At 47.9% G+C, this 16,073-nt stretch overlaps 1 protein-coding gene across 6 annotated transcripts in view; it reads left to right on the top strand.

Annotated features, from left to right (window-relative positions):
- Positions 1-16,073, top strand: part of LOC127579658 (netrin receptor UNC5C-like) — a 401,675-nt gene that overhangs the window by 321,713 nt on the left and 63,889 nt on the right. For 4 of the 6 annotated variants that reach the window (XR_007957712.1, XM_052032608.1, XM_052032593.1 and 1 more), the window contains exons 5-7: positions 4,737-4,917; positions 7,952-8,119; positions 15,096-15,260. Coding sequence is in view for 5 of the 6 variants with exons in the window: in XM_052032608.1 (XP_051888568.1) it covers positions 4,737-4,917; positions 7,952-8,119; positions 15,096-15,260 (514 nt within the window). In the remaining variant the exon portion in view is untranslated. The remainder of the gene's footprint in view (positions 1-4,736; positions 4,918-7,951; positions 8,120-15,095; positions 15,261-16,073) is intronic. The other 2 variants (XM_052032614.1, XM_052032612.1) reach the window with 1 other exon arrangement.

Raw genomic sequence — 16,073 nt, 5'->3', positions numbered from 1 at the left:
AGCTATAGTCATTGGTGTGAACCCTGGCAGTATGGCATATACACCTGTTGTTATTCATTCATTCACGGAACATTGACATTCCTCATAGAACATAGAACGTAGAACCGTACCGCACAGGAACAGGCCCTTTGGCCCACGATGTCTGTGCTGAACATGATGCTAAATTAAAATAATCCCTTGTACCTGCACATGATCTGTATCCCTCCATTCCCTGCATATCCAAAAGTCTCTTAAAAGCCACTATCGTATCTGCCTCCACCACCACCCCTGGCAGCCTGTTCCAGGCACCCACCACTCTCTGTGTAAAAAACTTGCCCCACACATCTCCTTTAAACTTTCGCCCTCTCACCTTAGATGCATGTCCTCTAGTATCTGACATTTCTACCCTGGGAAAAAGATTATGACTGTCTACCCTATCATAATTTTATAAATTTCTATCAGGTCTCCCTTCAGCCTCTGACACTCCAGAGAAAACACCCCTATAGTTGGTCGAAGCTCTCCTTATAGTCAATTCCCCCTAATCCACACATCTAACATTTATTTCATCTCCCCAAGGAGGGGGCCTTCGTGAACCACTCATGGAATACTCAGAATAAGGAGTCACCCAAATCAGGCGGAGAGTTGGAGGAGTTTCCTTTCTCAGAAGGTTGTGACTGTTCAGAATTCTCTACTCCAGGAGCTGTGGTGATGAGGGTCACTGGATAGACAGTGTCAGGGGAATCGAGAGTTGTGGGGAACAGGCAGTGCAGTGAAGCTGAGGCCATGATTAGATCAGCCCTGATCTTACTGAATGGTGGAGCATGCTTTCTTTTAATTTCAAAAATAAACTTCATTCAGAATGAAAAAAATATACAAGAGAATAAACAGTGCAAAACAAAATCTCTTACATCCTTCGTGTCATTTGGTCAATACATTAGTAGTGTAAACACTTTTTTTTAAACTATAGCACCATTACCATTCATGTGGCCCCCCGGGGTAATACTTTTTAAAACTTTACTTATACAGCACAGTAACAGGCCCTTCCTGCCCAACGAGACCACGCCGCCCAATTACACCCATGTTAACCTAATAATCCGTACGTCTTTGGAATGTGGGAGGAAACTGGAGCACCCGGAGGAAACCCACGCAGACACAGGGAGAACGTACAAACTCCTTACAGACAGCAGCGGGAATTGAGCCCCAATCGCTGGCACTGTAATACCGTTACGCTAACCGCTACGCTACCGTGTTATTGACTCAACACCAGTTCATTCCTGAGGGGCTTCCCTCAGCTCCTCCATGTGTGGTAGCGGAAGGAGCACAGACTGTGGGCCTTCCCCACAGAGCCTCAGCATTGGCTGCACCCAGCTTCAGTGCATCCCTCAGCACGGACTCCTGCAGCCTGGAATGTGCCAGTCAGCAGCATTCCCTCACGGACATCTGGCTGTGCTGGGAGACCAACAAGTTTTGGGCAGACCAAGGGGCGTCCTTCACCGAGTTGATGACCTTCCAGCAGCACTTGATGTCTGTCTCGGTGTGTGTCCCCGGGACCAGCCCATAGTTCACGTAGCTGCTGGGGATGGACTGAGACAAAGACCCTTGCATCCATTCTTGAGAGACCCAGTGGCTTTCTCCTGTTTATTACGTTGATATGTATCTACAGCAGCCTGTGTGGTGAAGTTGCTCCCACAGTTTTGTTGAGGACAGCGTTCCAAGGTTTGAACCCAGCGACATCGATACATTTCCAAGTCAGAATGGTGCATGATGTGAAGGGGAACCTGCAGAGGGCAGTGTTTGCATGTACCTACTACCCTTCTCCTTCGAGGTGATAGAGGTCATGAATTTGGGAGGTGCAGTTGGTGGGTAACTGCGCACGTATTTGTTGGTGATGCACACCAGGGAATGCTCAGATCACTGCAGATGTGGGGAGCTGTGCAGCTGTTTTGGGAAGGTTGGTCACTCCGACATGGGCCAGCAGCCTTCTGTCTATGTCATGCTGTTACCCTGTGGGCAACACCTTGCAAAAACTCTGTGAGCTGAGGAGGACACTCAGCGATGGGAACGCTATGGAGATCACGTCACTGAAGGTGCTCAAGGCCAAGATGGATGTGCCAAAGGAAGGAGCATCAGTGGGACGTCTTCCCATCAACAGTAGAGACACCTTACTCTGCTTCTCTCTCCACAGATGCTGCCTGACCTGCTGAAAGTTTCCAGCATTCTCTGTTTCTTGTTTCAGATTTCCAATGTTTGCATTTGTATTGTTATTGAACCGAGGTGTTTGATTTGTGATCTACTTGTCTTCCTGTGGTCGTTAACCCTGGAAATAGATGTGGTCCCCCTCTGAGGGTGACGCTGTCTGCTCCCATCAGTGCTGCCAATTCGATTCCACCCACAGGTGGCCTGGAATCCAGTTCTGGCACCTTGAACAGTGGCAGGCTATCCCACCATGGAAGGTGCCGTGTCCTTGATAAGTATTAACCCAGTTGACATGCCGGTGTGCATTAAGAATGCAGTACAGGTGCACGATGGGCTGTCATTAAGAGTTCTGATCTTTTAATTGCGAGATAAGGTCATAGAGTAATACAGCACAGAAACAGGCCCTTCTGCCCAACTCATAAGAAAAGATAAGATATCTTTATTAGTCACATGTACATCGAAACACAGTGAAATGCATCTTTTTGCGTAGAGTGTTCTGGGGGCAGCCCACAAGTGTCGCCACACTTCCGGCGCCAACATAGCATGCCCACAGCTTCCTAACCCGTACATCTTTGGAATGTGGGAGGAAACCGGAGCACCTGGAGGTAACCCACGCAGACATGGGAAGAACGTACAAGTTCCTTACAGACCGCGGCGGGAATTGAACCCGGGTCGCTGGTGCTGTAATAGTGTTATGCTAAACACTACACTACCCTGCCCATCTAATGTAGTCCAATTGCCTGCATTTGACCCGTATCCGTATAAACCTTTCCTATCCATGTACCTTTTAAATGTTGATATTGTACCTGCCTCAACCACTTCCTCTGGCAGTTCGCTCCATACACCCACCACCCTCTGCGTGAAGAAGTTTCCCCTCAGGTCCCTTTTAAATCTTTCCCCTCTCACCTTAAACCTATGCCCTCTGGTTTTTGATTCACTTTCCCTGTGCACTCACCCTATCTATGCCCCTTCTGATTTTATGCACCTCTGTACAGACACCACTCTATGCTCCCATGAATAGCCTGCCCAACCCTTCCCTATAACTTATGCCCTCGAGTCCTGCCAACATCCTCGTAAATCTTATTTGTGCTCTTCCCAGCTTAATGACACCTTTCCTATAACAAGGTAACAGAAACCGAGTTGTGAGTTCAAACTCCACCAGGGCACCTCAGGACTTTGAATCTGGACTATTAAATAAATCTGGAATTTAGAATAAAAAGAAGTGTCAGTAATGGTGACCAGAAAACCCCTCCTCACCAGGATCTACCTCTCGCTAGTTTGCCAAGGGGCGTGTTTCTGTGCTGTATTACTCTATGACTCTCTTCCTCCACCCCCCTCACCCCTTTACACCGGCCGTCTCCCCTCCCCTCTTTCAGTCCGGATGAAGGGTCTCAACCCGAAAGGTCGACTGTCCGTTTCCCTCCACAGATGCTGCCTGACCCGCTGAGTACCTCCAGTAATTTGTTCGTTGCTCCAGATTCCAGCATCTGCGGTCTCTTTGTGTGACCATAAAACGGCCGGATTGTTTTAAAAACTCACCTGGTTCACTCATCGAGAAAGAAATCTGCTCTCCTTACCTGGTCTGCTGTATATGTGACCACGACCCACAGCGAGGTGGTTGTTTCCTGACAATGCTCTGAAATAACTCAGCAATGTCACTGAATCATACAGCATTGGTATTGGTATTGGCTTATTATTGTCACTTGTGTCGAGGTACAGTGAAAAACTTGTCTTGCATACCGATCATACAGATCAATTCATTACACAGTGCAGTTACATTGGGTTAGTACAGAGTGCATTGAGGTAGTACAGGTAAAAACAATAACAGTACAGAGTAAAGTGTCACAGCTACAGAGAAAGTGCAGTGCAATAGGGTGCAAGGTCACAACAAGGTAGCTCGTGAGGTCATAGTCCATCTCATCATATAAGGGAACCGTTCAATAGTCTTATCACAGTGGGGTAGAAGCTGTCCTTAAGTCTGGTGGTACGTGCCCTCAGGCTCTTGTATCTCCTACCCGATGGAAGAGGAGAGAAGAGAGAACACCTTCAACCCATTCAAGTCCATGTCAATTATCAAGCATCCATTTACATTAATTCTACACTAATCCTATTTGATTTTCTCTCTGCATTCCGATTGACTCCCCACCGCCCCCAAGGTTGTATCACCCACCTACTCTCTACAGTTTCCAGCGACCAATTAACCCACCAACCCACACATCTTTGGAGTGTGCGAGGAAAGCAGAGAGCCCGAGAGAAACCCACACAAATGCTTGCCCAGCCAGTGCAGCCCATGTCCCAGGAAAGAGCAATGAACCCTGGATGAATCGACTATCTCCTCTCCTTAACGTGGGGGCAATGAATTAACCACCCCCCCACCCCGTCCCCCTGTCCAAATTCACAGCTCTCTCAGCTTCTGATGAGAGTAAGGAGGCTGCATTCAGTCAGGCACTTGTTCACAGGACTGCCAAGGTGTTTGGCTCAGTGCCTGATGATGTTTTCGACGGAAGATGTGAGCAGTTGGTGTAGAATCTCACTGTGTGGCTCCTTCTCTTGAACTCGAGGTGGAGTGGCTGAGGAATGAGGAGGTCATCGATCCAGAGGAGGACCGGAATTTCTACCTGACCATCGACCACAACCTGATCATCAAACAGGCCAGGCTGTCTGACACCGCCAACTACACGTGCATCGCCAAGAACATCGTGGCCCGACGCCGAAGTACCACAGCCACTGTCATCGTCTATGGTGAGTTAACCCATTGGCCCGACGCAGAGTGTATTGTAACCTCAAGCAGGTACGTGGCAAACTGGGTGACATTCCAGTCCAGTCCACAGCAAAGGCATTGCTGCAATTAGACATTGAGTGTAACCTTCCACTGCACTCCTCCATTTCTAACCTCCTCATCCCCCTCGATAATTTCTCCCCATTGACAGCCATCAGCTGCCAAGACCTCACGAATTCCTTCCATAAACTTTTCCTTCTTTAGCACGTGCTGCCCTCTTTGACCAGGTTTTTGATCCCCTGCCCTAATTTGCCACGTTTGTCATCATCCTGTCTTTGATCAGAATCAGAATCAGGTTTACTATCACTGATATAGGACGTGAAATTTGTCGTTTTGCGGCAGCAGTACAGTGCACGACATAAAAATCTATAAATTACAGAAATAAATAAGAAGTGCAAAAAAAAAGGAATAACAAGGTAGTGTTCATGGGTTCGTGGACCATTCAGAAATCTGATGGCGGAGGGGAAGAAGCTGTTCCCGAATCGTTGAGTGTGGGTCTTCAGGGTCCTGTACCTCCTCCCCGATAATGGTAACGAGAAGAGGGCGTGTCCCGGGTGGTGAGGGTCTTTTGTGATAGATGCCGCCTTCCTGAGGCACCGACTCTTGAAGATGTCCTTGATGTTGGGGAGGGTTGTGCCCGTGATGGAGCTGGCTGAGTCTACAGCCCTCTGCAGCCTCTTGTGATCCTGTGCATTGGAGCCTTCATACCAGGCGGTGATGCAACCAGTCAGAATGCTCTCCACCGTACATCGATAGAAATTTGTAAGAGTCTTTGGTGACATACCAAATCTCCTCAAACTCCTAACGAAGTAGAGCCACTGGCGTGCCTTCATCATGATTGCATCAATGTGTTGGGCCCAGGATAGATCCTCAGAGATGTTGACACCCAGGAACTTGAAGCTGCTCACCCTTTCCACCGTTGACCCCTCAACGAGGACTGGAGTGTGTTCTCCCGGCTATCCCTTCCTGAAGTCCACAATCTTGGTCTTGCTGACGTTGAGTGCGAGGTTGTTGTTGTGACACCCCTCAACCAGCCGATCTACCTCACTCCTGTACATCCCTTCATCGCCATCTGAGATTCTGCCAACAACAGATATAATAACCTGTGAAACCTCTTGGCATGTTTTGCCATGTTAAAGGCGCTAAATGACTGAAAGTTGTTATCATTATAGAACAAGAAAACCAGAGTCATTATAATAGAGGCTTTGACAAAATGAGTGAGTCTGTAGCTGAGACTCTTGAAAACACAGTGGGGGCAATGCACAGGATCATAACAAAGGCAAGATCTGCATTACTAGATCAAATGGGAGGTCCCAAAATGCATTACAACCAACAATGTAGTTCTGGTCCTTGTTGTAATGAGAACACAGGAGTGACACACAGAATAGTGGCCATGTGTGAAATTATTCCTGACTTAACAGACAGTAAATGATTATGGGAAATATTAAAGAGGTGCATACCCTGTAAAATCCCTTTACCACACTACGGGGGAGATATACTCTGAAATGCTTGTGATTAAATCTCAGTTAATTAGGTCATCCTTCCCTCCTTAATTAAATGATCGTCCAGATTTCATTGAAGTGGTATTTCCAAGTAATCAGTTCCAAATTAAATTGTGGTTATACTGCCACATTGGATCAGAAGCCTAATCCTTTGCTGAAGGTCTTGTTTAATATTTATTAGGGGAACTAGCGTCAGCATCTTCTGTTAGGCCAACGGCCAAAGCATGGAGGCTCTAATCACAACCAGCGCCAGACGACAGGCCGTGTTCATATGCCTGACACCAGATTCCTAAAGCAGACACTTGGAAATCTTCTCGATAAATTATATTTTTCCAGACTCGGTACATTATTAAATTTCTGGGCGTTAACATAATCAGATGACCTGTCCTGGGCCCAGCACATAGATCAAATCACAAGGAAGATGTGCTAGCGTCTTTACTCTCTTAGAAGGTTAAGGAGGTTCGGCTTGTCACTGAACACTCTAACAAAATTCTATAGATGTACTGTTGAAAGTATCCTGACTGGTTGCATCATGGTCTGGTACGGCAATTCGAATGCACAGGAATGTAAAAAGCTGCAGAGAGTCGAGTTTATTGTCACATGCACAAGTATGTGTATGCACAGGTGCAATAAAAAACTTACTTGCAGCAGCATCACAGGCACATAGCAATAGATTTGCAACATTCCCAAGAAAAACATAAATTGTACGCAATTTTTAGAAGAAAGAACACAATTAGAACAAAAAAAAGTCTGTTGTAGTGCAAAGTGGTCATAGTGTTGCTACACTGAGGTAGTGGTTAGGGATTTGCCAGTTGGTTCAAGAACTGAGTAGTTGAAGGGAAGTAGCTGTTCCTGAACCTGGTGGTGTGGGACTTCAGGCTTCTGTACCTCCTGCCTGATGGTAGCTGCAAGAAGACGGCATGGCCCGGATGGTGGGGATCTTTGACGATGGATGTTGCCTTCTTGAGGCAGTGCCTCCTGTAGATACTACCGATGGTGGGGAGGGATGTGCCCGTGATGTACTGGACTGAGTCCACTACTCTCTGCAGCTTTTTACGTTCTTGCGCATTCGAATTGCCGTACCAGACCGTGATGCAACCAGTCAGGATACTTTCAACAGAACATCTGTAGAAGTTTCTTGGAGTGTTCAGTGACCTGCCCCACCTCCTTAACCTTGTAAGAGAGTAAAGATGTTAGCACACCTTCCTTGTGATTTGATCTACGTGCTGGGCCCGGGACAGGTCATCCGATTATGTTAACACCCAGGAATTTAATAATGTATCGATTATGGAAAAATATAATTTATCGAGAAGATTGTCTTGCACTTTAATGTTAAGTCTCAGCCTTGGTGCTGGATGATACATTTTGCTTTATTTGTTTGTCGACAGTATTTATTGCCCGTTCCTATTTGCCCTCAACCTGCAAAGATTGAATCGGTTCTCAATCCATGCAAACACTGTCTTAACAACTTCTCCCTCTCTTCCCCTCTCCCCAGTAAATGGAGGCTGGTCCACATGGGCAGAGTGGTCAGCCTGCAACAGCCGATGTGGGCGCGGCTACCAGAAACGGACACGGACCTGCACCAATCCCGCGCCTCTCAACGGAGGGGCCTTCTGCGATGGCCAGAGTGTCCAGAAAATTGCCTGCACCACCATGTGTCCTGGTAAATGGAAACACAGTGGGTTCACCGTAAACCACCCCCTGCCACACCATAACGGATTGTCCCGCAGTTGGGTCCTTCTGAAAAGTGGTGTACAAAAGATTGTGTTTGCACAGGATTGTTTAATTTAGATAGGGGGATCCTCCACTGAAAGAACAACTACATTTCTTGTGAATTAACAGTCCTATGAATCCACTGTGCTACAGAGTCTGTATAAGATTAATTTTCCATTGTGCCTACACTGGACTATTGATTACCACTTAGACAAAGTTGTTGTGCTGTAATGTTGTATCAGGCAACTGACTTGCAATGCTAACGTTGACATGAAATTCTGTGTTCAGCTATTGACCTGCAGTGCCTGTACAAGATAGTAGTGGAGATTTCCTTTATCATTAACTGATGGCAATTGCTACCCATACAGACCGTAATGTGTAATAACATCAGAAAAAGCACTGGGAATAGCACATTTGGCCCTTTATGTCTGCTCTGCCGTTCAATAAGACCGTGGTGATCTGTTTCCCTGGCCCCACCTTCCTGCTCTGTCTCCGCATTCATCGATTCCCTTAAGGTCTAAATTGGTCACATGTACCGAGGTACAGTGACAAACTTGTCTTGCATACCGTCCATACAGATCAATTCATTACAACAGCGCATTGAGATAGTACAAGGTAAAACAATACAGAATGCAGAATAAAGTGTTACAGTTACAGAGAAAGTGCAGTGCAGGCAGACAATAAGGTGCAAGGCCATTATGGGGTAGATTGTGAGGCCAAGAGTCCATCTTATCATACTAGGGAACCATTCAATAGTATTACAACGGGATAGAAGCTGTCCTTGAGCCTGATGGTACGTGCTTTCAGGCTTTTGTATCTTCTGCCCGATGGGAGGGGGGAGAAGAGAGAATGCCCCCTCTTTGGGACATTGTCCTGTCTATCAATCTGGGATGAAGCAGTGGACTTTGTGTGTCACCAGGAGAGCTGGTAAAGTCTAACCAGAGAATCTACAGGACACTTGGAGTTTCTAACCAAGTATGTACACTTTATTCTGGTCTAATCACAAGGCATGGCAACACATGGTGCTTATGTCAGATATACACATGATGAGGCCATTGCATTTTGTACCCATGTGACTTATTTACATCTTAAACATCCATACACCAGAGCTGGGATGAAATAAAGGAAAGGATTATCAGGAGTGGCGATCTAGGAACAAGTAGATCCCAGTAGTTCCCCAAGTTCAAGGAGGTAACCCAGCCCCTAGGCAGAGCTCTTGCCTGCTCTGTACCTGAATCCTTTGCTCACCTTGATTCCATACCTGTACGGTTCCTCCCCTGGTTACCAGACACCTAACGTATGTGCAGTGGGGATGGATCTGCTGGCCTCTGCAGGGCTGCCGGCATCTCCTGCCACTGGGGACTCGGTTCACCGCCGGAGTTCCGACTTGTGAATTGTCCGGGTTACCAACAGTTCACAGGAACACAACCCTGCATAACCTGCACCCAACAAAAACCCACCCATTGCAAGTTCTGCGGACACTGCAAGTCCGAAACCATCGCGGGGGCCATTGACCTGCATGAACTCCTTTCCACCCCCACAGACGCTGCCTGACCCGAGGAGTGTTTCCAACATTCCCCTCTCCTGTTTTAAATGAAAATATACAAGAAATTCAATCATGTAATGCCGTTTATTTAAGAGTTGTGCAATCAAAATTGACTTTACTTGGAATGCAACACGGCATTGAGGGGTATGTGCTGGAAATTCACAGTTTACCTGTCGGTGTTGCCCGGGATCATTCCTTGAGCCCACGTCTCTGCTCCTGCCCTGGAACCAGGGGTATGTGGAGCTATTTCAGAGAGCAAACGAGAGTCATCCACGTTGGTGGGTCTGGAGTCGCATGTCATCTATGCTAGGTCAGGGGCAGGTTACCTCCCTTGAAGGGGTTCTGAACAACATAATACAGTGATTTCGTCAGCATCTCAAAATTTATTTGCGTGTGATCTACACGAATGTAAAGCCTGGCGGAGTGAGCCTTTGTATACCTTGCCAAGGTGCTGCATTCAAGGGCATTGGCCAGGTGTTAAGGGACCTTATGCAACGCAACCTCAACTGCACTGGTGTGGGCAGCAAGGGTCTGTTTCCAGCCCGGTCTCTGTGCAACTGACCACTGGGAATCTGTCTATGGAGGACCGTGTACTCAGTCACTGCACTCCTAGCAATGGACATCACTGGTGCCTCTCTACACACTCCCCAACCCTGTTGCTGGAAAAAATGCTTTGGTAGCTCTGACCTTGCTCCAGCCAACAGGCCCTTACTCCTGTCAGGACAATGAGGCAATGAGTTGCTGGGAACCAACACAGAACACCTGAAGGAATGGTAGACCATCCTAGCTAGCCTGGGAGGAGAGTCACTCCAGGCCATTGTACTCTGTGTAGCAGTACTGATTAACCAAGTACCTGCTAGAGAGAGAAGCCTTGGTCCTGTCCATGGGGATGAGGCCTTCTCTCTCCGCTGCCTTTTATCAATTAAACCCCCACAGTTGTGTCCCAGAGGCACTGTGCTCATTGAAAGGCCCCTCATCCTTACCCACCATTGGGCACCTTGTCACCTGTATCCGTGAAGCAGGCTGTTCCGTTTGGCTAGCCAATCTTGTCTTCCTTCCATTCTCCGGAATGGGACAGCTCTTCCTCGTTCCCATCAATCAGCCTGGAGGCCTGCTCAGGGGGAATGGGCGGATGAGGAGAAGGGGGAGGAGAGGGAAGAAGAGTTCATGGACAGTGTGGGCTCCAAAGAGAACAAAGTCATTCTTGTCCTGTTGTTGCTCTGGACAATGATGTTGCAACATAGATATCGAGTATGTTCTGGTCACCACCCATGGACGAGTGATGTTAAACGCTCATTCCTCTCCCTTCTGCTCCACAGACATGGTGCTTTGCCCCAACCCCTCTGGACTCTTGAGAAGTGCCTATTGACCCAGACAACCAGTTTTCAGGGAAACGTGCCTGAGTGGTGGTCCTTCGGAGAAACCTCCTGCCCTGCTGTACCTTCCACTGCCTCCTTCCCCAATCACTCCTACCTGATCGTAGAGAGCCTCTCCTGGTCCATCTCCTTCTCTGAACCCTTCATCCTCGACCTCCCAGCCCTCCTCCCTGGATGTCCCTCCAGTTGTTCCCCCTCGACCCACCTCTTCATGGGTTCTCCTCCCTTCCCTTCCGTCACTGAGAGTTTGCATTCTATGTGGGCTCGATCCCTGAAGATAGTACAAATCTAAACCACGCACAAACATTGAAGCTTTAGTTACTGAGGGAAAAAATGGCACATCAAAAGTTTTCCGAGGAGATTTAGATCAGCGTGCGGGCCGAAGCTAACGATGGCCATGTTGTATAGTGACAGAACAACTGATAAACACAAAGATGTAATCGATAAGTAGATCACCACAGAAAGACAGACAGAAAGACAGATCAGAGGACAGGCAGATGAATAAGCTGACAGGTAGATCAATGGGAAGATAGATAGACAGACCTAAGACTGATAAACAACAAGCAAAGAGATGGACGACAGGTAACTAAATAGGTGAACAAAAGGCTAGAAGGCAGGCAGACAAATTGATATTACCTGAACACTATGTGGTTCTGGACCCCTAGTGAGTCTCACAGGAGATGGACCGGTGTCTCCATTTGTATCTGGTGTCCCCAGTTTTATTAAGAGTCTGAACAATCTCCTGTCAGAATGTTATTGCACACTAAAACCAAATATTTCCTGAATGAAAATGTATTAATTTCCTGTGTATTTACTTGTGTAAAACTCTGGTTAGGCCACATCTGGAGTAATGCCTTTAGTTCTGGTCTCCCCATTACAGGAAGGATGTGGAGGCTTTGGAGAAGATTCAGAAGAGGTTCACCAGGATGCTGCCTGGATTAGAGAGTATGAGCTATAAGGAGAGGTTGGACAAACTTGGGTTGTTTTCTCTGGAGCGGCGAAGGCTGAGGGGAGACCTGATAGAAGTTTGTAAAATTATGAGAGGCGTAGATAGAGTAGACAGCCGGTATCTTTTTCTCAGGGTCTAATACTGGAGGACATGCAGTTAAGGTGAGAGGGGGAAAGTTTAAAGGAGATGTGCGGGGCAAGTTTTTAATGCAGAGAGTGGTGGGTGCCTGGAATGTACTTCCAGAGGTGGTGGTGGAAGCAGATACGATAGAGGCGTTTAAGAGGCTCTTAGATAGGCAGAGAATGGAGGGATACGGACCATGTGCAGGCAGAAGGGACTAGCTTAATTAGTTCAGCACATCGTGGGCCGAAGGGCCTGTTCCTGTGCTGTACTGTTCTATGTTCTGTTTAATTTAGCCACTACTGAAACCAAATACTTCAGAGTTACTCTGTCAATTCTCAGCTGCCTAGGAAACAGAGCTGACCTTAAAGGTCAGACATCACCTTGTTGGGACCATTGAGAAAGCCCGTGTCGATGCCTCTGTCGTGCGTTAGATTCCAGCTCTCCAACCCATTCATCAGAGTCTCCTGGCGGGAGGAGTCTGAGGTACAGCAGTCCATGCTCTCCCACCTCTTTCCCGCAGGCAGCACAGTGGCGCAACAGGTCCTCGCAGCTCCAGCGACCCAGGTTCGATCCCGACCTCCGGCGCTGTCTGCGTGGAGTTTGCACGTTCTCCCTGTGACCGCGTGATCTGCCCCTGGGGTGCTCCGGTTTCCTCCCACATCCCAAAAAGGTGAGAGTTGGTAGATTAATAGGCCGCTGTAAATTCTCCATAGTGTATAGACAAAGGATAGAATCTGAAAGGAACTGATGGGAATGTGGGGAGAATAGTTCACGGTTCAATTATCGTAAAAGGATGGCATGGACTCGAGGGGCTGAAGGGCCTGTTTCTGTGCTGTATCTCGCTATGACTCTATGACCTCCATCCATGTAGACCTGCTGATGCCTTGCTCTTGATGCTGGGTGATTGGTGCTCCGGTTGCAATAAAACAGGTCATCGCCCAGGAGGGGTACAGCAGCCACGGTTGTCCCGTATCCCCGGGATCGGCACAGTCCGTGCACCCATCTGGGCTTCTCGCCAGCTCAGGAACGGCTGCGAACCTTCCTGCAGCTGCCTTGGGGCCAGCCGGCGTGGCTTTGAACTCAGTGCCAGTGAGGAACTAACGGACAGAGCTGTAGTTTGGTGCAGGGACCCAGAGCACGATATCAGGTGAAGGATACAACAGAGAGGGGTGTGGAGGCAGAGGCCGCTTCTACAGCCTCCATCGAAGCTCCACTGATGGCATCATGGCCCTTCCCACATCTCCTTACAGTATAATAGGCCATTCAGCCCATCGTCTATGCCAACTCTCAGGGAGTCCCATCAATCCAACTCCCCCAAATTTCCCTGTCACCTCTGCTCTTTCATATTCCCATCAACATCCTGATTCTCCTCCCATCCATATAAGAGCAATTTGCAGCAGCCAATTAACATATTTATTAACATATTAATTAACATTTTTACACGACTTACCTTAACCCATTTTATTCTCCCCACACTCCCATCAACCGCTCCAGATGCTACCACTCACCTACACGCTAGGGACGTTTTAAAGCGGCCAATTAACCTCCCGACCTGCACCTCTTTGGGACGTGGGAGGAAACCGGAGCATCCGGGGAAACCCACGCGGTCACGCAGAGGTCAGACAGACAAGGCCAGGGATCAAGATCGAACCCAGGCCTCTGGAGCTTTGAGGCAGCGACTCTGCCCACTGCGCCAACAGTGGGACACTTTGACTAATAATCGCCCTATAATCAATGGTCTCACAGTGGACAACCATTGCATCTACATCTTAGGACGCAGGAGTCTTTCTGCTGGAGGTGGAGGCATTGTTTCACCCCAGAGATCTCCTTATGGATCAAGATGCATTGGTGTTGGTAATCGGTTTATTATCGTCATATTCACTGAGATACAATAAAAAGCTTTTGTTTGCTTGCCACCCAGACAGATCATTCCATACATAAGCACATCGAGGTAATAAAAAGGAAAACAGAATGTAGAATATAGTGTAGACACAAGAGATTCTATAGATGCTGGAATCTGGAGCATCCAGGTGAGCACATAGGCAAAGAGCTGGAGAACAGCAAAGATCACAGAGAGAGAGAGTACCTCACTAGAATGAGATGCCAGAATATGGTGTTACAGTTACAAAGGAAGTGCAGTGCAGGTAGACAATAAGGTGCAAGGTCCATGACGAGGTAGATTGAGAGATCAAGAGCTCATCTTTTATTTGCGTAGTGTTCAGGTAACACCTGCCTTTCAGTCTATTTATCTACCTGTTTATTTACCTGTCTGTGTCTGCCTGTCTGCTGACACCACCTTCTAAATGTGTCCATTAACCCCTGTCCATCTCTCCATGCAATATAGCCTCGGTTGGCACTTAATCCAAAGTTCTGTCACCTCAGCCCCTGGTCCGTAGTGGGAATTGTAGAGCTCGAGATACAACTAACTTTTCAGCTTTTTACGAAGGGACTTCATTTGAAGTTGTTAACTTGACTCAACATCGGAGGAGGTCACATGGATGTGTGAAGTCAGGCAGACTTTTCTCCATCCCTTGCCTCATGAGACAGGGGCATAGGTAGGGTGAATGCACTCAGTTTTTTTCCCAGGGTTGGGGAATCAAGAACTAGAGGGCACAGTTTTAAGGTGAGAGAGGAAAGACTGAATAGGAACCTGAGGGTGGTGTGAGGAAGTGGTTGAGGCAGGTACCATCACAACATTTAACAGGTACTTGGACAGGTCCATGGATAGGGAAGGTTCAGAGGGATATGGGCCAAACGTGGGCAAATGGGACCAGCTTGGATGGGTATCTTGGTCGGCATGGACCAGTTGGGCCGAAGGGCCTGTTTCCACGCTCGGTGACTCTCTGTGGTGTGGTGGGTCGTTTTGTATTGGGACTTGAGGACGCCTTCTCCCCCTTGTGAACTTGTGTACTGACGCTTTTCTCTTGTGTAGTGGATGGTGGGTGGACAGAATGGAGCAAGTGGTCAACGTGTGGGACAGAGTGCATGCACTGGCGGAGGAGGGAGTGCACTGCCCCTGCCCCTAAAACCGGTGGGAAGGACTGCCACGGACCCGTGCTAGACTCCAAAAACTGCACTGACGGGCTATGCATGCAAAGTAAGTGAGGACCCATCCCCTCCCTACCCCTGCAACTGCCACAGTGCTCACCCGTATAACCCTTTCCTGACCACACCCCCTCCCCTCACCCCGTTCTCCGCTCTGATATGACGAGGTCTTCCTCTCCTCCCTCGTGCTGTGTGCCAGCGATCGGTCAACCCTTCCAGCCGAAGTGTTGACCAAACATCAAACTTTTTTCATCTCCTTGGTGTCTTTCTTAACCTCAGCATGTCCCAGGGTGGTTCAAGGTCAATGACCCACTGTGGTAAAGTGGAGAGACACAGCGGCCAATATATACACCAGCAACTTGGGTCTTTGTCTGCATGTGTGTCTGTCCTTTGTGTGTGTGTGTGTGTGTGTGTGTGTGTGTGTGTGTGTGTGTGTGTGTGTGTGTGTGTGTGTGTGTGTGTGTATGTGTCTGTGTGTGTGTGTGTCCTTGTATGTGTGTGTGTGTGTGTGTGTGTGTGTGTGTGTGTGTGTGTGTGGGCTTCTGCATCCACCTGTGGGTGTGATCCTGCGTCTTTATGTACACGCATGTGTAACTCTCTATACATGCTTGTGTGCCTTTGTACCTGCATGTGTTGGTGCCTCTGTGTGTATCTGGATGTGTGTGCACATGTGTGTGTTGTATATCTGTGCGTGTGAACATATGTGTGCATGTGTTTATGTATGTGTGAATCTGTGTTTGGGTATATCCATGCATACAAATGTGTGTATTTGTGTGTGCAAACATACGTGTGTGAATCTGTGTGTTTGTGTTTGTCTATATCCGTGTGTACAAACACACATGTATTTGTGTGCATTTGTATGTGA

This window comes from Pristis pectinata, chromosome 2, assembly GCF_009764475.1.
Source record: "Pristis pectinata isolate sPriPec2 chromosome 2, sPriPec2.1.pri, whole genome shotgun sequence".
Classification (NCBI taxonomy): domain Eukaryota; kingdom Metazoa; phylum Chordata; class Chondrichthyes; order Rhinopristiformes; family Pristidae; genus Pristis; species Pristis pectinata.
This window is presented reverse-complemented; position numbering and strand designations above follow the sequence as displayed.